General features: G+C 37.9%; 1 protein-coding gene across 1 annotated transcript in view; it reads left to right on the forward strand.

The window, feature by feature from the left end:
- Positions 1–22031, forward strand: part of FBN2 (fibrillin 2) — a gene marked incomplete at both ends in the record, with an annotated part of 177172 nt that overhangs the window by 20413 nt on the left and 134728 nt on the right. The window contains one exon of the mRNA XM_082013613.1: positions 18623–18820. Within this exon, the coding sequence (XP_081869739.1) occupies positions 18623–18820 (198 nt within the window). The remainder of the gene's footprint in view (positions 1–18622; positions 18821–22031) is intronic.

Consider the following 22031-nt stretch of genomic DNA (forward strand, 5'->3'; position numbering starts at 1 on the left):
ATTTATAGTGGACTTTTCATTTAAGAAAATAAAGGAATGGATAGGAATTTTCCAGAATTCAACTGTAATTGAAATTCACATTTATTTTTTAAATTCAGATTAATCAAATTAAAAATGTAATCATTGGTGGAACAAATTGAAAATAAACCATAATGCCATCACTATAGGACAGATCTCACTGAAGTTCTGTGTGACAGTTTTGTATGATGCCCCTGTGTTAAGCATTGATGTCCTGGATTGTCCTGTATTCACAGTTTGAGCTTGTGTCATAATTATAAAGCCCACAGTGTTATGTGCATGATTTGTCATATATTTGTATGCAGACTGAGTCATTGATGGTTGGGGGTATAGGGGTGGGTAAGCTTTGTTACTCCACTTGTTACCACATGGCATCTGAGTTCTCTTATAAAAAGGAGTTAGAAAACAGTGAGAAAAGCTGCTGTTCTGACAACAGTGAAATAATGGCATGTTACCAATTTTTACAAGTTTTCAAGGCTATGTGAGCTGATGTTGGGCCTGTTCTCATTCCCTGAACTTACAGACCCCCCAGAACCCCTTCTGGGTTTTGCCATACCCAGGACATTTTCATAATAAGATGTCTAAATGATCTGGTGAACATATATTGTAGATTGCTCAACTTAACACAATTAAATAGTTGACTGTTCTATGACCCGTCTAGTATGGTGTCAACACATTTTTGTCTATGGCTTTAGATATTGATTAATAACTGCCCCGAAGCATCATGAGCTTTGGTTTTTTGGCATACCAAAATGGTGTGATGTTTTTTGCCCTGAATGAATGTTTGTCACCATTTTTCTGTGTGGCCATAATGCCAATGTGGCCTTGCATCAATATAGGAAACGTACCAATAATTCAATAGAAACAAATGAATATTTTCTTTAGAGTAAAAGCAGATTTTGATTCATGATGTTCTTATACACTCATCAGGGCTGCCATGACATGGGTTTGTGTGTGCTTGCAAATGACTCCTGCTGTTTAAAGAATGTAGTTTTTTAACCTGGAAAGCTGCAGTTCCTCTTTCTATTTCTTGTTCAAAAATGTTTGAGTCATCTAACCTGTAAAACTGGAATAATACCATACAAGCAGTTGCATAGCATAACAAGAACAATTCCTTCTTTGAAAGGCCTTAGTTAATAATTCATATAGTTATAGAAATCATCATCATCATTTGAAAAATGGTCAAAGAAGAGTTAAATGCATTGACGAAGAACGTGGCCAAAACAAAAAATACTGCACAAAGCATGTAACTGACAAATATGTTACCAAAATTAAGAAAAGGAACATTTGACAAGAAAGAGGTTTGCCTTAAGTCCTTTGTGAGGCCACTAATTTTTCCTCTTTTATAAGTTGCATGCTCAGGTTGGTTTGCTCTGTAATTCCTCCCAAAGAACCAATGAAGGTTCTAGTGGTCTGGATTTTCTGGTTGTTCTAAATGCAAGTAAAGGGCGGTATTATTTGCATGAGTTTCCTAGTTAAGGACTTGAAACTTTTAAAATGCTAGATAGACATAGATGACAGATATCTATCTTTCCATAAAATGGAAAGCAGAGTGTGAGCAGAAATCTAAAATAGCTTACCTTTTTAAGTATTAATAATAAATTAATAAATTCTGTATTAACTAAATTGATAACAATAAAATGTGATCCAATTGTAATTGATATTTTGCTTAAGTGTTATTGGATCTATATTAAATATGTTTCTAGTGTAGTTATGCTTTTTCATGGTCTAGTAAAGGTAGAAGAAAATGATTATGTTTTCAGGCAAATACTTCCTTAGGAACACTGGATTGTAAAAGCCTGTTGCTGACCTTTTTTTATATGACTCATTATAGAGATTAGCCACCTAATAGTCAGTGATACGCAAAGTGTTCAAAGCATGAAAGACCCAAAAGAAAGCAAAGGAAAAGTCAATGGAAATAACAAATAAAGCGGGAATTTAAATATTCCTTATGAAGCAATGAGCTGTTGAAAATTGGAAGGAAAACAGTCAAATTAAATTGAATAGAATAAAAGCAGCATGGGTAAATGGTAAAGTCTGCATCAGGTAGGGATTGGCACAAAGCATTTTGACGAACCCCATGGAAAACGAAGACGTTGGTGCTTAAAGTCAGTTCATAGCCAAGTTTCAACACGTTGTCGCTTCACACCAGTGGAGTTTACACGCTCTAACACTATCGGCACGTTCGAAAAAGCTGTGTTAAGGTACTGGCTGGAAATCTTGACATGCTGCTAAACTTGCTGAGGTGTTAAAAGCTATGCAACAAGGATTTTGGATACATTTCAGAAAAAGCAGGAGGGATATCACTAAGATCAGTTCTTACTGATCTTAAATATAAAGTGAAAAAAAAGAAGAGGTGGTAATAATAATCCGTATAAAGGGAATATTCTTCTCTGAAACTTCAGCTGCATTATGTGTCCCAATAAGGACACTTCACCCCAGCGTCTGGCTTTGATACTGTGACAATCTTACCTTTTTTTTTTTAGTGTCTTTGTGTGTTTTGCCATTGCAGTATGAAATTTATTTTACAAAAAAGAAACTGTTGACTACTTATGTGGCAGGTTATTGGGCAAATCACTATTGTGGATACTTTGTCATCTTCAGATTTAAGAAAACGTGTCCTGAGGATTGTATTTTGCCTGCGCATCTTAACACACAATGCAGGCTCTTCCTATATGTGCACAGCTTTGTATTTTATATGTATTTATTTTATTTTATGTGTATTTTATGAAAATCAGCTTTGAGCTGGTTTTCAAGTAGGCTGTGGTGGACATTAGGTGTCCTAAACAAATGGATGGTGACAAGAGATTTCCTCATTCCAGTCAGTAGCTTAATAAACATGGTCATCTAGTCTTAATCAGGGCTGAGGAGGGATAGAAAATTTTGCAGTCTGTCGACCATGTATGGTCTCTTCTCTGCCTGATTTTTTTCATCTTGGGAGGCAGGTGTAAAATACCATTTTAATGTGAGTACAGTGCTACAGTAGCTAACATTGTCTACCAGTAAAAGCTATCCTACATCTGTCTTGCATTATGCTGATTTTTAGCCTACAAGAATCAAGTGAGATTAAGTGTTCTGATTTTTCAAAGGTGATGAACAACATTTATTTTACTGACTTTATTAGAAGCTCCAGGTGCTTCTTGGAAGTCAGGCTCTAATATAACTAACAGGCTCGCAAAGTACCTCCAATTCATTGTGCTTTCAATAAGTACACCTCATTAAGGAAAAATGTTTATAGCTGATGTCCAGACCTTCTCTTCACACCTTAAAACTGTCAGATTAAACTTCTCATGCAGAAATCTTTCTGTTGTCTTTCTATAAATCTCTGGCTGCAGAGAAACATTTCCCTGCCATGCCTAAAAAGACACATCTCCCTGCGCTCATGATATCCAGCCCTTGTAGCCTGCTTTTTCCTTTCTGCTCTGCTCTTCCTCCCTAATTATCTTCTCATGTTGGGGAAGAGACACAGTATGCTGTTTCTGTTGTCTTCCCTGTGCTTTCAGAGCGGGTGTGTATTTCCAGAGTGGGTGTTATCATTCCTCAGTCCCCGACACTGCATTACTCTGAACGTGCAGTTTTCTTCTTAGGACTAACAGTGAGTGACCTTTGGGCGTGACCTAAAATTTTGCTTTTCATCTTCTTCAAGATCTTGAGCTGTGTCTCCTCTTTGCGTCTAAAATTTAAAACCTGGTTTATATGCTAGATACAGACAGTATTTTCAGATCTCTTCAGCCTTTGTGCCTTGTAGCATAAATAACATGAAAAATATGAAGGTGAATCCTTGGTAATTTACTTCATTTCAAATATTTTTAACTGATGGATCATACTGTAATGTGACTTTTTAGACATAGTACTACCAAAGACTCCATGTAGCTACCTCACACTTAGCAGTTGGATGCCCAAAAACTTTGATTGCTTCTGAATATTTGTAAAATGCAAGCTTAATCTGCAATATCTACAGTAAATGGAAAGTTTAAGCAAGGCCTCCCAGCTAAACCAAAAACATCTGAAAATAATAAAATGTAACAATGGAAGAGACATTTTCCATTGTAGAAATTACATCATTTGAAACTGCAAGATGTTTTCTTCCCTGAGAAACATTTTCTTTTTTTTAAACCCTGGCTGATTGAAAGTTGGAGATCAGTGTCACAAAATTAAGTCTCAGAGGTACAACTTAGAATCTGATCTTGCATTCATTAGGTAAAGGATTCCTTTGATTATTTGACTGCTGTATGCAAATGTGACAATTTAGGCACGTGTGAAAAGGTGTTCCTACTCCATGTTAGAGTTAAGGTGTATAATGCAAAGTTCTTTACTGACAAAAATCTAATTTCAATGCAATTACATAGAATTTTCACTTCTCTTGCAATTTTGTAGAATAGGAATTAATGTTTCTGATTTCAGTCCCCTTTTTGGACCCTGTTATTTGCTTATGGTGAATGCAGACTGAGCTGTGCCACTGTGTACCACTGCAGAACTCTAAGGCTCCCCAACGCCATCAGGATCCTGCTAGAGGAAGAATTTTCAGGCCAAGCTGCAGTTACTGTTTTATTATTGTAAAGCGATTGATGTCGCTCCTGTATAACCCCACATCTTGCCCATAGGGAGGATGTTTTGATATAGGCGGAAGAAGGGGCTTTAGTGTGTCTGTGATTTCTGATGGTTGCTGGAGCAATCGTTCTCACTCATAAACCACTATAGCGAAGATGATTAATGCTGTTTTAACTTTGTGAGACATCAGGTTGCTCACAGATGGGTCAGCATCGTGAGCAGAGTAAAGCTATCTTTTTATCTCCTCTTGAAAAGGTAGCCAGAACACAGTTTGAATGTGGCACTAGGAGTAACTGGAGTTCTTTGTTCTTTTCTGCCTAGAGAATCGTTTCACTTCATTTCTGTTAGTAAATCTTAGGTGATGAAAACTTTTATGATATTAAAAAAATAGAAGTTATTTAAACTACAGATCTTCACATTAGTTAAGCAAAAACCTTTCTAACCAAAGAACTTTCTTTTGTTTAATTTTTTCAGACAGTAGCTTTTAAAGAAGTAAAGTAGTTTTCTTCTGGTGTAATTGTATTTCTGTAAATTTCCTTTTTATTAATGCCATTACACTCCAAAGGTGTAATTCTGTTGCTTCATCGTGTTATGTTTTCACAATTCCCTTCTGTCTCTATTGCCAGTCCTCTGCCTGAAGTTACTCTGCGTATTGTCTAAATCAAATATATAAGGTTCAAAATTACAATGAACTGAACGAAGAGCATAGTTACTTGTGACACGTGCCTATTTCTAAAATATAACATCATAACAAGCAATATTGTTTTAACGCTTTCATATATTGTTAAGATTTTGAGGGTACTTTAAAAATACAGCTGTGTGATGGTTTTCATCCTGCTGCTCCTCACACTGAGGAAGAAAAAAAACAAATATAGGAAAATGTGTAGAATGGATTAGGAGAGGAGGGGTGGGGACTGCCTGTAAAAGATGTAGAAGGAACCTAATACAGAAAGTTGTAACAAATCCAGCTGTATTGAAATCTAGTGGAAAGATTTGTATTCATTTCAGTCAGGTTAACTAAGGCCTCCCAAGGAGGAGAGGAGAAGCCCTTGAATCGATGGAATATGTTTTTTCTTCTGCATTGGTTTCTAGTAGCATCTGAAAATGCAGTGACATACAGATACTGATTAAGCACGCTTAATGGAAATGCTTTCTGATGGAAGGACTGGATGGAAAGATACCTCTCACTAGACCGGTTTACATAATTAAACCACATAAACCTGAGCCTTTTCAGATGTGATAAGGGGACGTGGATCCCAATTACTTTTCCATTTTTCTACAACTGTTTCAGCTTTATCTAATGAAAGACCTTACCTTTCTGTATACATTTTAGGTAAAGTATCTAAACTAAAAAAGCTATAGTAGTACAAAGTCTTACAAGATACTTTTCTGGTCAGAACAGTCAAGGAGCCAACCCATCTTCATCAGCAGAGCTAATTCACTTGTAAAAACTGGAAACAGGAAGAGATGGAGCTCTCATAATAATTAAAGTGGTGTGAAATATTAGTGTTTGACCCTTGAATTTTTTGGCTCTAAGTAGGGACTTAATTCATACTTAGGAGGCATAGTTTTTTTTAATATTTAAAACAATGGCAATAAATTTTGAACCATGCTTTTTAACAAATTAATGAATTGTTAAGCAGAAATTGCTATATAGCAGAAGGGGTCATAGATGAAAAAAATAATCAAAAGAAAAAAGCAAACATAGGCCTTTTATTATTAATGCACAGGCAATTAAGATTTCAAATTACTTCATACTTTATTGCTTCATACACCTCCTACCCCCCCTCCTCTCCCCCTCCAGTATTGGTAGCAAGTTTCCAGTAATCTGCACTGTTTGTCAGTCTAGTATTTAAAAAATTATCCTTTCAAAGAGAAGTAGGAGATGTAAGTTAAAAAACATTTTTACACATCATCAGTAGTCTTAAAGAGAATTCTATTTTTAAACTGTTCAAGCCTGTGGGGTGTATTGGTAGCATTAGTTACATCATTGCTCTGGGTGTTTTTAGTGGTTGTAGTTTTGATAGCTATATAATTATTTCCAAATTCTATTATATATAATTTTATGTTATTATTCCCAAATTCTTACACAGGAGTGTGCAAGCAAGCATAGCAAAAATATATTTACCTGCTGTACTGTTGACAATGTTGTGTTTGTCTAACTGTGTATATTTATAGATGTAGATATATGAAAAGGGTATTCTGTATATTTTTACTAGAAGAAAAATAAATGTATATTTATATTAGTTCATATTTCTGCATACTTTTATATAAATAATTATGTACTTTATGTCACTGCTATCACATAGAATGATCTAACTTACTCCTGTAAAGCCGATGAAAAGGGTCATCATACAACACAATTGTTGAAATCTTGTTTTACCTTGGATGTGTGTATGCATGTTCTGTGTACACAGAGGTACCAAATTAGAGCTCAGAGAGAGTGATAAGAGGGCTTCAAATACTTTTTGGTGTCATCTTTTGTCATACTGTACTGGGGCTCAATGGTTGAGTGAGAGTAAACGAGGAAAAGTATAGATAAATTTTTCAATAACACCCAAACAGTTCTTCTCATGGAAACTTGAGTTTGAAAAATAAGAAATGGGAAGAGTTTTTGTTTGCTTGTTTACTTTTTCCTTAAAAGGCATAGTCATTCACTGTAAACCTTATATTTGTTTTCATTAATAAAAAAGGAGTCTAATTAAAACTGTCTTAAATGTTGAGCCAGGAGGATGAATATGAAGGACTCAAAACTCTGTATGGCTTTATGGTTGGGGGCACAGATGCCAGATACTCAGAAATAATTTTCTATTTTCTCCTCACGTGTTTTTTGCATGCCCTTACATTTTTTTACTATGTCTGTTCTGCTACCAACTCCCTGACAAATTTGTTTTTGAGATCAGATTTTAGAAGATGGAGGGTCTCTGAGCCTCTGGCAGATCTAGTCTTTGGAAGTGTTGACTTTCGAGTGTCTTTCCCACTTACTTCTGGTGAGGGTGAAATGTGTAGTGTGTATTGTCCTTCCTTCTTTGCCATGACTTCAATGCCTTTCCCTGTGTACAACCTTCTCCCTCATGGAGTGCCCATCACAAGGCTGATAGCATCCTGCAGTCGTCACTCTCTCTTCTGCTGACAGAGAGATGAGAGTCTTCTGTCTCTGTAGATTCCCAGGGAGCAGCTGAAGCCAATGAAAATAGACTTTTTTGGGTTCAGTCCTGCACTACTAAGTCTGGCAGAAATCCCAGAGAAGCTACTGGGAGTTTTGATTAAGAACAGAATTCAGGTTTAGGACCACTGTTTGCATTTAAGTATAGATCTTCTGGTTTTGCTACCTAAACACTGTAGCACTGTCTATAAGAACTAAAAAGGGAAACTGAAAGATATAGGCTAGAGGATGTTTCTGTTACTCAGCTTGAAGCAGTCAAAAAGTAAGCTTCATGTAACTGGTGAAAGGCATATGGGACTTTAGAATTAAAGTTTTAATGATTTTGACAGTGAAGTATGGCACAGCAATTATGTATCAAAGTAAATGTTTAAATTGTGCTATTGTCCAATTTAAAATGAATGAAATGTGAAGGTTTAAAATTCTTTAAATCTGATCCGCTTTAAATTTTCAACCCTATCTGTCTTCATAAGCATTAGTTACACAATGTCTTAAAAGCTATAGTTACCTGGATTACTCTCTTCCATATAATTTTATTAGAGTATTACCAGGGATAGAGTTGGCTGAAACCACTCAAGAGCACATTGCATCCAGGCTTGCAAAATACTGGAGTGCCAAAAGTAAACTGGTTTATTCCACCTCAGAGTAATAGCTTGGTATATGAGAAACAGCAGCAAGTTGATGAATCCTATGACGTAACTTCTGTCATACATTTTGATTGCTAAAAGACACCCAGCTGTATAGTGTCCTGCTGAAAATATTGTATAAGCCAAAGAGGTAAATCTCTGAAGCTCTTTTGTTTTGCTGAACAAAAGTGAGAGATGGAAGAAGAGGAAACTATGCTTCTGCCTCTCCACAGCGAGAACTCTAGTAAATAGTAACTGGCTGGGTTTTTAGGGTATTATCAACTCAAACAAAGTATAAGGATAGTCTAGACAGTCAGCTGCTAGCTAAATGTGGTTTTTATTTTTTTTTCCTAAGAGCAATGTGTTAAACAGTTGTTTTTCCTACTTACTTTAACAGTTAACAACATTGCATTCAGCTGCATGTCAGTGGTTTTAATAGGGTTTCTAATCTGCTGAGGCTTTTTTGTATGTTTTAATTAATTTACACAGGAATTGGTTAATAAATATTTCCCCTCCTTTTTCTGTGATTATGGATGCATTCTGAAGGCCTTCCTAAAATGGCTACTGAGAAGAATACAGTTAATGGCGCTGAATGGCTCCATGGCTGCAGTCATTCTCTTTTACCTAATTTCAGCAGAGGCTTCATCATGCCTTATGGCACCTAACTTTGTTCTGACTCTGGGTTGTGCCCAGCTGGGGGCTAACGTGTACTTTTGTCTTCCTTCTTATTTTTGATCTCACAAAGTAATACACAAATTGCCAGAGGGTCTAAATCATTAGACCACTTCTCTACCTACATGAAAGTTTTAAATTACATTTAGCTGCTTTTAAGTTTTGCAGCTAGAGAAGACTCTACACGTGCACCTTTAAATTGTCCTGACTGCTCTTTCACACTCTGCTAACTGAAATATGTCTCAAAGCACCATGGTGAGCTCAGAGTTTCTGAGAAGAATTAAGTATTTGCTGTGGACCTGTTCTGAATCGCTTCTCCATGTGGGTAGTCTTAACCAGTATAAAATACCTCACTTTGTTTAGTGGGATTGGTTTCTGGCATGAGTAATGACACTGCACTCCAAAACAGGGGAGTGAGGGTGGGATGGGGGAGTCTACACTGTGCTCTCTACGCTATTCTTCAGTACTCCTAAAAGTATATCACATCTGCAGACCTTTAAATCTTTAAATTTCCTCTTTGCTGACAACGGATTCTGTTCCTTTGAGGCTGAACTGGATAGCACTGATTTCTTGGAGCAGGGAACCAAAAACCTGTGGAAGACGTAATTGATGTTTTCATATTATGGTCCAGAAAATTAGCATATTTGCTTTGCAGGCATATAGCAAGGTACTGACTTTTTAATTGTTTGTATGTGAAGGAATTAAATAATATAATGTGCATGTGTCTGGCTTTCCAGAGTCCAAGTTTCAATGAGTAGTATCTTCTTTTTATCATATGGGCAAATCTTGTCTTGTCAATGAAAAGGGAATGCAAGGTTTTGTGCAGGGTATTAATAAAACCAAACAAACCTCCAGCAGAGGTAAGGAGAATCCTTTCTGTCATTGAAAATCAAACATCCAGCTGTCAGGCTGTAACAGAAAATCTTTCTGCAGTCCCCTGTTCCACCTACAAAGTTTTGTGGGTAGTACAGCATGCTCTCCCATTGAGGATGTATATGGCCTTGGCTTCACTCTGATCTTCTGGTATTTGGTGGACTTAGGTCTTGCCCTTGATTGGATGGTGGAGAGGAAAATCGCTGGCTTCCCTTCCATTAAAGTTTTGAGGTTTGGGGCTTTGGTAATGGATATTATTTGTTGTGCTGTAGTTCTGAAGGAACCTAGTTGTGGACCAGAATGCCCGTATGCTGGGAATTCCTCTCACTCAAAGGAGAAACATAAGAGGAGAGAGCAGTAGGCAGCTAATACACAGAGTTACTTCACTGCTTTGAATTTTGTAGACATCTCAGCAGAGTAAAGATGTAAGATGTTAATATGTAGGATAGTAGGTATGAACTGCTGAATCTTGGAAAAAAAAAAAATTGTGTTTTCTTACCTCAATGTACACTTTGCACAGGGGTAATTCAGCCTGTAACTTCTTGTAATAACTCTTGATTAATATTTCATTGTGTGTCAGTTTCTGTGTTAAATATTTGCTCAGGGGTATTTCACTGGAGTCTGATATCCAAACTCAGATGCAAACTTCATATAAAATCATGGAATCATTTAGGTTGGAAAAGACCTTTAAGATCATCAAATCCAACCGTTAAGCTAGCTCTGCCAAGTCCACAACTAAACAATGTCCCTAAGCATCAACCTATGTGTCTTTTAAATACCTCCAGGGATGGTGACTCAACTACTCCCTTGGGCAGCCTATTCCAGTGCTTGACAACCCTTTTGGTGAAAGTAGCAGGGCTTGTGGGAGTATAAGGAAATATATACATTTACAAGAAGCTCCAAACAAACCAAAATTGTTTGGAGACCTTGCTGGAACAAAGATTCAGGTGTATTTATTTCCCAGCTTTTATTTTACACTTGAAATTTTGTAGCAGTCAGTGTATGATACTGCACTTGCACATGGCAATAGTTTCTTCCAAGAAGTAAGTATATGGAAACACTTTGGTTCTGAAAGCAACTGCATTCCATAAATGACAAAAGCAAAGTATTTTCAGGTTTCTATCTTTCTCTGCTTTTTGCTTCTGTATATTTTTCGAAATGTTTTGTGTCTTAAAATATTAGAAGTATTTTCTTCAATGTTCAGATTGATTACAGAAAATTGCATTTTATTTCAGAAATATTGTTGGTTGTCTGGTACTTGCCATCCTTTCCCGTGTGCTTAGGTGTGTAAGACTGAATTATTTTTAATTTAAAAAAAAAGTTTTAAGATATGCATATAATACTATGCTAATACTTTATCTGATCAAAAATGATGTAATATCAATTATATTAAAATGGGTGTGCAAACTGGAATGTTGTTTTTGGAAAAGAGCTGCTTTCACTGCTCCAGCAAGAGGAAAATGAGAATGTGCTTAGAATGGACATGACAGCAGTACTGGTGGAAACTGGAATTTTGCTAAAACCTACAAAGCCCACATAGACTGCTGCATTAAACATGCTTTTTTTTCTTCTTTTATTGGGAGCTGCCCTCCATTCCCTTTTTAATTGCTTTGTGTATATTAAGTTGCCTAATCAATCGCAGGAGTTTGTGTGATGGAAAGTATTGCATGTCAGGAGCTGGTCAGAAATGGTCATGTGGGACCAGTAGAACAGTAGTAAAAATTCAACCTGAAAATGAAAGCTGTCAGCTGTATAAAAATGTTCAGCCTTCATGATATATTTAACATAAATGTTCAAAACCTTTTTCCGCTAAACTGCTCTTCTTCAGTATTACATATCAAATGAAGTTTTATAAAAATCATTGCTTCAGGCAATGACGAAAGAACTTTCTGCAGACGTCTCAGCTTTGAGTTATCCACAATTTTAAATGTTTAAAAAATCTTGGTGTTCATTGTTCACATGACTCATAAACTTAATTGTCTTGAATACTTAATTAAGGAATTGACACACAAGTTTTCTTTTAAAAAAAAAAAGTCTGAGGAAGGAGGCTCAGACTTTATTATTCAGGCTTTGGTTTATGTGAACTTCTTAGTCTAAATAGCTGTACTGCCCATAGACTATTTTTTCCAAGAGAAATTAATAGCTTTGCCAAGTCCTTTCACTTTCCAAGAGACTAGCTTTCATTTTCAGCCAACAATCTTTTTTCCGTAACTTGTTGGATGTCACCTTTGAAAAAAATGCTTTTTATTTATATCAAGCCTGAATCAGTACAATTCATCTAACTTATTGTTACCTTTGAAACCTCCCTTATGGTGAACCCTCAGTGTTGGCAGCTAAGCATTCCTGCAAAAAGAACAATTTTCCATATTGGGATGATTAAAATATTGAAGGAAAAACAATTTTTGATAATCTTTAATGAAACAAACATGTACTTGTAATGTTTAAATATCTTTTTGCATACTGTGACTTACGATCTGCAGATGTTGGAGTTGAAGAAGAATAATATTTGCATATGCATACATTTCAGATTTGTGGTCTGAACTCAAGTACAACTATCAGTATTACCAACCCTTTCATACTCAGATGAAAATTTAATCAAGGAAAGCCCTCATCTCCCATTTTTTGGAAACACAAGGTCTGGGCAATGCTGTCATTTATGTAGAATCAGTGGGATTCTACATAAATGGGGTATGCCTTGCTCTTCCAATTCTACTGATGTTGTGTTAGGAGTTCCATACATTGTGGGATTTCACACTGCAGAAAGACAGAACTCAGTTATATTTTTAATTAGCAAAACATTTAGATTTCACATTGCAAAGGGGAAAATTCAGATACAGTTTCTTTGAAAAATCTCATCAGTAATCAAGGAGCAGGTGCTGCCACAAGCAGCAAAAAAAAGTTTCAGGTTTCTGGAGACCTCTGAATGTGAGTGGAAATTATGGGGAAATTTGCCACAGCATCCTATCAGAGGTGTGATAAAGACAGTTGCTCCTCCAATGTGTTTCCTGTTGGAGCATCTTCTAGCAAGGTGGATTTAACTTCAGATCTTTGCCAATATAGACTAATTCTCTCCCCTCTGAAGGTTCCCTGGCATGAAGTCCAGTCTCTCAGACTTCACCCACTGTGCTAATTTTTCTTTTGGAAAGGAATAAAGTTCCTGGTAACCCCAACAGCAGGTACTACTTTCCAGCATTCAAGTCCCATATATTAGGTTGTTTATCTAACAATGCTGATGTATGAAATGGATTTTTGAGGTATCATTTATAATAATAAGCTGTTTACTATACTTGAGCCTACAAGTGAGGTAGTAGGAGGTGAAATGACTTATTTTCTCACCCCTTCATTAATATTTGTTGACTCATACTTACGAGAGAGAGGTTCTATAAAAAGTCCTTATGAAAGGCAAATTTGCTTTGTAAGGAAGTAAAACGGATTTAGCAAGTATTAGGTTTTGTTCTTTAATCGATGGGAGTGGGAGGGTGTATCTCACACCTCCTCCTTTACTCGCTCATGTGATTCATGCTGATCAACATGCTTAATGTTTTCAGTATTTTATTTTTAGTAGTAGAAGTATCAATATTCCAAATAGCTTGTACTTATAAATACTTACTTCGAGACACATTGCTTCCTTATTTAGTTACAGTTTTATGGAGTTTTGTTTAAATGAAAGTGATGGGAGAGACTTCACAGTTCCTTCCTGCTAATCTTTTTAGCACTCGCAGACATGAAATACAGGATTTGTGATAATACGCTGCCCCAGCACTGCAGTCTATGTCCTTTTACCCTTCCGGAGCATTTACATAGGCTTTGTAATACGTGCAGGAGGCTGCCACTGCATCATGAGTCGTACTGTTGGGCTTTACACAGAAACAGTATTTTGGTGTCAGGAGCCTTCAGTTAAAATTTCAGTCTGTGCTTTCCCATGAAAAGATACTTCAAGTTTTCGCGTTCTTCCAGATATGTCTTGCAATGGACACTCCAGCATGTCTAGGTGCCTTTTTACTTTTCTATTTCCTTATGTCTCACTCTTTCTCTTTTTAGTTACCTGAAAAAAGGTAAAATTTTCATGGGCGGGAGTAGTTAGTTAACACAGTATGAAACTGTGGAGGCTGAGACAAAATTCAGATGAAATTGGATCCCTATATGTGTACCAGATTTTTTTAATGTTCTGTCCTGAATGACAACAAATGGTAGCTGGGATGTTAAACATCATGTTTCAGGTTTTGAGCTAGTGGGTGTTAGACACCAGGAGGAAACTTAATGTGGCAGACAGGTTATCCCATGTCTACTTACAGCAGGCTTTTTATGCCTTCATCTGAATCATCTGATTTTGGCCAGAGGTACAGGAAGAAAAACAAAATAGGTGGATGTTGGACCATACCCAAGACTAGAATTCTTATGTTTCTAATCCTTGTGGCAGGCTCCGTGTCAAATAGCCTTTTCTAAATTACAGGTAGAATTACAACAGACTTCTAATTTTCTAAAAAGGAATTAATGAAAAAGATCTCAAGAACCATGATAGTTGGATGGTCCCATTTGTGAATACAGAATACACACTTTCATGAAGAATGCAAGTGCTGTAGTATAGTTAAATTTAGAAGTGCAGTATGCTATTTCCAGAATTTTTTTGTGTTGATGCCAAGAAAAAAGGACTTCTTATTAAATTTTACTATATTAACGATTTGGATTTGATAAAGGTTGTCATTCTTCAAGTTATGGTGCATATTGAATTTAATTTTCTGAGGTTAAAAAAAATGCATAACACATATGCGCTGAAAATCACTTTCTTTCACCAAAGCAGTCACCCTTTCTAAGCAACAAATGATTTATAACTTATGTCCTAACATATGTTCTTCCTGGAAAAATTATTGCAGCAGCAATGCTGGGAAAGGAACAAATGAATAAACACCTAACAATAAGACCAGAAAACCAATATGGAAAAGATGATTGATTCGTAAACTCAGGGTTTTTAAGGTCAGATGAACGATTATAGTAATGTAGTCTGATTGACTGTATAAAACAGACCATAGAATCTCACATGATAATTTCTGAATCAAATCCACAGCTTCATTTGAAACTACAAAGTATCTTCAGTATGGCATCTAGTTTTTGTATGTTTGCTTCCCGTAAATAAAAATACATTGGGTCACTAGAGCCCATTATGTAAACAGCTGTACTTCACTGTTAGCCCAAACGTGCCTGCCTTCACTTCATACTGTAAAATCTTACGTCTTCCTCTTAAAATAGAAGACCAGCCTCTACTCAGACTGTTTACCTTTGGACTTCATTTTGGATAAACTGAATGGGTAAAGTTTTTTTTTAAAATGGATACATTTGTTACGGATAATATTTTTAATTACAGTACTATTTTAAAATATTAGTATAAAGCATGTTTCTGAAACCTTAAATTATTCTTCTGACACTCTGCATAATATTTCCGGTTTTCCAGCATCCCATTTGAAACGCAGTTGCCATAGCTGTGCAAAGAACCATTCTTGCTGGATGCACATAGCAGGTTAGGTTACTTCCCGATTGCTATCTGGAAATGGTCTGCTGCTAGGATTCTGCTTCTGTAGCCCAAGGTTATAGAAGCTGCGCATTCTCTTAGGACCTCAGGTTGCTGATATATCATTATGCTGAAGTATCATTCAGGATCTCAGCATTTTGGGTTGAATTTATGTGTATTTGTAAATCTACCTGAAATTTTTATAATAGTGGCCTTTGTTCTTCTACTGTTTAAATTGCAGTAGTCAGATAGATACCCACCTGCAGACTTACATTGATGGAAGTTGCTTGGTTATAGAACCTGAACATTATGATTTATGCAGTCTGTCTTTATTAAGGCATGGGTAGGTACATATATGTATATAGGTTTCCAGAATATACGTTTCTTACTTAATAGGATACATTAAGCTATGGGTATATTGATGTCACTCCTTGTATCTAACTCATTCGTACTGTCTTGTACAAACGCTCTTTGTAGTCTGTTTATATTGTCTAATTTTTCTCTCAAACACAGCCTCCAAAGTGAACTTTTAATTACTAGGGTTGACAGAGTATACACACAATCACCTTATGTCTTACGGGGAGGTAGTGGAACTCAAATACAATTCACAACTCATGTTTATGTTCTAGGTTTAATCTTGTCTAATTGAATTCCAAATTTCTTAACATGAAAGATCTTTGGCCAGAATATTTCTATGGATCACCAACCATTAAGCAGAAAAATACATAATTTGTATTTCTACTCCTACTGTAATTGCTTCCTGTTATCCAAAGACTGGGCCTATAAAAAAGTGTACCTCGGAGAACAGATGCTATAAAAACACAATACTGTCCAGCAAAATTACTTATTTTCTGAATAGGAATACCAAAGTGAGCTGGGATGTCAAGATAATCAGTCCTGGTGAATGCAGGCTTTGGAAATTTTAGAGATGCATAATAAATCGTTACTTGAGTTCATTATGGGGGGACATTACCCCATGAAGAACTGGACTCCATTTGAGTTCATGGAGTAGGGAATGCATGACCAGCCATTGTGCTTAAGTTCTGCAGAGGAATGGCACATTGAATAGCCCTCCAGGAACAGATCCATGCCTACCTGAGATGATGCAGAAAAGAGCTTCAGAAATAGGACAGGCTTTGGTATTCTCATACAGATCTGTGTGGATCCAGAGATCACACTCCATTGCACTTCAGTAATCTTACTTTTTTCTGATTAGTGATTATATTTTATAATGGGACTCCCAGTGTTGCTAGTGGCTTGTAAATGGTCTTTCCAGGTTTACCCACGCACATCCTTTTATCTTTTTCAGCTTAATGTTTTCAAGAATCTCATTCATGAGGAGTCTAAAATCAATCTTAATTTTCAGGAAATACTCAATCTTTATTGATTTGACTGCAGTCATCACTTGGGCAAAAATTCTGCAATGTGCAGGTTACAGTCAAACAATCAGCTCTCAGTACATAGAGCAGACCACAGACTTTCCCAGAATCTGCCTATTATTTGTACTTCAGTCACTAATGAGAAAATGAAATGAGTGGACTGTTTTTAATCACTTGTATTAGTGTCATATTAGCAGTGTATGTAACTTAGTTGACATTAGAAGGGCAGTCTGCTCATCAAGCAGTAGTAAAAGCTTTTTCTATGCATATGAAGCTCCTTACTTTTGCTGTGTGACACAGAGAATGCTTTTACAGATAATATTAGGCAATAAATTATAACACAGCTATTTGCTAAAGAGCACAATACTTTTTTCCAAGAATGAAATATTATTGTCATTGAATTCAATAGCCAAATTCCTGTTTGCTTTCACAGGAGTCGGGATTTAATTCCATTTCTTTCAGTTCTTAAATTCTGAGCAGTTGTGTTTTTCTTCTGATAGCAGGCTGACCATTGCTGATGATTTGCAGGTTAAATACTGTCTGTCTCTCATACTCTGAGGAGTATGTGCTCCTCTCAATCTTTGTGACACTTGAGTAAACTTTATATGAAAGAAGTATAGAGTCATAATCTATGATGGAGTCTTTTCCTTAGCCTTACCCCTTAACTAAAATGCAGACAAGATTACAGTGAGTTACTGGAATTTAAATCTTTGGTGGTTGGAGTTTGTGTTTCAAATATTTGTCATTCTCGTATGAGGCTATAGCTTGATGAGATCACTGTCTTCTGCTATCAGGATCTGTATTTTATGTTAAAAATTCAGTGCTTTTCGATTTGGCAGGGGCTTTGGCTGTAACTAAACTAAGACCATTGTAAAGCTGCTTGTATTCCAGTATGTTGGATGAAAGATCATTGAAACCTTTTTCTAATGGACAGTATTTTCTTTTTATAATGTACATATTTCACTGAGTCTGAGTGGAAGCTTTGCGTTTTCTTCTTTTTTTTTTTTCCCCCCTCTTAAAGTTTCCATAAGGATATGAAATCTGGCTTAGAGCAACCATCTGCTTCTCATTTGTTCCTAGAGAATTTCAGTTAATTGTTGTTCCCGATTTGTATTGCCTCACAAGGTCAAAAAATCTTTCTCTTTATACAGGTTGAACCTGAATGAGTTAAGTGTTCACAGGAATTTGACTAGGAGTATATTTTCATATAGTTTGTATGTTATATTCAGTGTACTCAATATAGCTGGAGTAGGTTCTATTATCTCACGTTGTTCCTCTGAAAGTAAGTGGTGATTTACCAATTAGTTCTTTGTTGGTAGCACTATTTTGCTTGAAGCATTCCAGCAGGAGCGTTGAATCTGTGATGGTTGCTGGCATGGGCTTTGGTCAATGTGAAGTGAGCAAATGTGTGGCTGTTGTGGTCTGTAGTTCCCTCCCACGAATCACCATGAAATAATTTAGGAACAACAAAACCAATTCCCAGTCCTTCTTTGCTTAATCTGATCTACTCTTTTGATTGATTGCTTGTTTACAAAACTCTTTCACTTAGTATTGATTTTACTGGATACATTGCTGATGCATAGATCGGCTTTGGGTGCAGCTGCCTGTCAGTACTTGCATCTGTCAGAAAGAAAGAAATTGAAAGATAAGATAACCTTGTGAAAATCATTACCTTCTGTGGAAGCTGTCAGGTTACTTCTGTAAGCAGAAGCATAAATTTCCAGGTCCTCTTGAAATTTTCTTAGTATAGATATCTATTGGATTAAAAATTGATTCCTTCTACAGTTACTACTACACTGTCTTGTATAATACAGTCATCTTTCCTTTTTTCCAGATTACAGAACAGGCCCATGTTTCACACAAGTTAACAACCAGATGTGTCAGGGCCAGCTAACTGGAATTGTTTGCACAAAAACCCTCTGTTGTGCAACCATTGGGCGTGCATGGGGTCACCCCTGTGAAATGTGCCCTGCTCAGCCTCAGCCGTGTCGTCGTGGCTTCATCCCTAATATTCGTACTGGAGCATGTCAAGGTAAGCCTTCTGGTTTAAATTGTGCATGACTGTTGTGTTGCTGATAACGCATCTTGAAATCCTTGTGTCCACTTAAAACAAAATCATTGTTTTCCTTGTGTGTGCTCTGTGTCTTTTGATAAAATTCAGATATGCTTCGCTGCTTCCATATTTTAGCTAGTGTAAATGTAGAACAAAACTCAAGTACCTGGAAAAAATGCATACCAATCAAGGAGCCATAAATACATGAAAGAGTCAGAATGTCTGTTGAGCACAGCCAAGTAGGTGCCATGGTCAGACCCAATGCTGGTCTCTACCCCTTGAAGGAATAATGTTCAGAGTCTGAGGTACAACAGTCTGTTGTTGCGTTAATGAGTGCGCACACTGCACGTTGTCTGAGCAAGAGTGCATCTAGCACCAGTCTATTTTATAGTATCATCTTAGCAGTGGCTTGCAACTGTGTGTTGACCAACATGAAGGATGTTCTGGTGCTGTTGGCCAGATATTCCAGTTGGACAAGGGTATCTGTGATGATAATGCCAGCACAGGTTCATGAAGGGCACGTGTTGCTTGACCAACCTGATCTCCTTTATGGCCAGGTGACCTGCCTAGTGGATGAGGGAAAGGCTGTGGACATTGTCTGCCTGGACTTTAGTAAAGCCTTTGACTCTGTCTCCCACAGCATTCTCCTAGAGAGGCTGGTGACTCATGTCTTAGGCAGGTGTACTCTTCTCTGAGTAAAGAACTGCCCGGACGGCACAACCCAGAGAGGTGAACGGAGCTAAATCCAGTTGGTGGCTGGTCATAAGTGGTGTTCCCCAGGGCTCAGTTTTGAGGCCAGTCTTGTTTAATATATTTATTGATTATCTGGAGGAGGGGATCAAGTGCTTCCTCAGTAAGTTTGCAAGTGACATGAAATTGAGTGGGAGTGTTACCTGTTCAAGGGTAGGAAGACTCTGCAGAGGGATCTGGACAGGCTGAATCGATGGGCCAAGGTCAGTTGTATGAAGTTTAATAATGCCAAGTGCCAGGTCCTGCACTTGGGTCACAACAACCCCATGCAATGCTACAGGCTTGGGGAGGAGTGGCTGGAGAGCTGCCCAGTGGAAAAGGACCTGGGGTGCTGGTTGACAGCCGGCTGAACATGAGCCAGCAGTGTGTCCAGGTGGCCAAGAAGGCCAACAGCATCCTGGCCTGTATCAGAAATGGTGTGGCCAGCAGGTGTAGGGAAGTGATTGTGCCCCTGTACTTGGCGCTGGTGAGGCCACACCTTGAATATTGTGTGCAGTTTTGGTCCCCTCACGACAAGAAGGACATTGAGGTGCTGGAGAGTGTACAAAGAAAGGCAACGAAGCTGGTGAGGGGTCTGGAGCACAAGTCTTATGAGGAACAGCTGAGGGAACCGGGATTGTTTAGTCTGGAGACGAGGAGGGTGAGGGTCTCTCTGCTGAGACCTTATCACTCCCTACAACTACCTGAAAAGCCGTTGTGGTGAAGTGGGTGTTGGACTCTTCTCCCAAGTAACTAGCAGTGGCCTCAAGTTGAGCCAGGGGAGGTTTAGACTAGATACTAGGAAAAATTTCTTTATGGAGAGAGTGGTTAAGCATTGGAACAGGCTGCCCAGGGAGGTGGTGGAGTCACCATCAGTGGAGGCATTCAAAAAACATGTAAACACGGCACTTCAGGACATGGTTTAGTGGACATGGTGGTGTTGGGTTGACAGTTGGACCTGATGATCTTAGAGGTCTTTTCCAACCTTAATGATTCTATGATTCTATAATGTTAGTCCCTAATGTTGCTATGTGGAATAAACTAGTCAGCCACCCATCCTTTCATAGGTTTCAGCCATTGACCCACATTCATTTTGTCCCAAGTGTTTATCGCTTTACCTGATATTTATGCCCAGTTAAGGGGTGCAACATATGGGGTGTCCATTTCCTGGGGCATAATAAAATGGTACCTAGGGTGCAGGCAGATGGCTGATAGGCATTTTCCCAGGTTTCATTTTTCCACCAATTAAAGCTGGGATATGCATATTCATCACTACACAGTCATACCATACCAGGGGGTGTCTGTACTGCCATGGAAGCATTCTTTTCCCACATGAATAAAGCTTGATACATAGCATGAGACCAGAGGGCCCACTTCTCTTGAAGTGGGTCAATGAGTTTAAACTCTTTGACCTTACTGTGTGGTCCCACTTAATTAGATTTCATTTTCATCCTACGTGGATGTACCAGGAAACACCTTATATTTGAAACCAAGGAATTTGTAATGAGCGTTGGAAGTCGCTGTTTTAGCGCTTCTAGGTTGAATTGATCAACATCCCACAGAGTACTGTTGCATGTTTCACCTGGGTCTGTCATATCAGAGTCTTGCATTGTATAGGAAACAGATGTTAGTCTTTGAGGCATTAAAGTGGGTTAAATTAAATCCACTACTTGGAGTGGCCCAATCCCAGTCCCAAGTATGGTGATGGTGTTGCTGGTCCAGCCACCTATCCCTTCCAGGCAGCTTTCACTGTCATTTAGGCTCAAGCACATGGGTCTTGAAGCTAGAGGTATACAACACACCTGGACACCTTCAGTGGTATTGAGGGGAACTGCTGTTTTGGAAATGTTTGCTAGTAATTCTGCTATGTCAGTACCAGAGCCATAAAAGTGTAAAGGCAAGCTCTCAGCTAATGTCGGAGTTGGCAATACAGGCAGAAAATGGACTGTTATTAATGCTCACATCTCGCACAAAATCCATTGCCATTTGCAAGACTACATTACTTTTAAGTCCTTCCTGAGTGGAAGCATCTGTCTGTGGGGCTGCGCTAATGGCCATCAGGAAAAAGAGGCCAAGCCACCTCATATTAACATGGTTCAGGCACCTGTGACACCGCTCAAAATGCAGCTGGTTGGCCACATGCTACCAGCAGCAACCCTGCACCAAGCATTTCCAGAACAGAGCTTAGTCTAGCCCACCACTGGGTGTAGTGTCGTTTGCTGCCTCTGTCTTAGAGGTATGGTGCTGCATGCCGAAGAACTGCACGAAAAATTTAAAAAACTTACATGAACCCATACTGACTTGGTCACTGGGGGCAAACCTCTCACTCGCTCCCATAAATCAATTAACACCACCCAGTGTTCCTGCCATGATGGCAGTGGGACCTCAGAGAAATACTGTGGACTGTGTACCATACAGGTGAACCAAATTATGCCATTCTGAGTCAAGAATTGATCCATGA

This window comes from Phaethon aethereus (genome assembly GCF_964289735.1).
Source record: "Phaethon aethereus genome assembly, chromosome: Z".
Classification (NCBI taxonomy): domain Eukaryota; kingdom Metazoa; phylum Chordata; class Aves; order Phaethontiformes; family Phaethontidae; genus Phaethon; species Phaethon aethereus.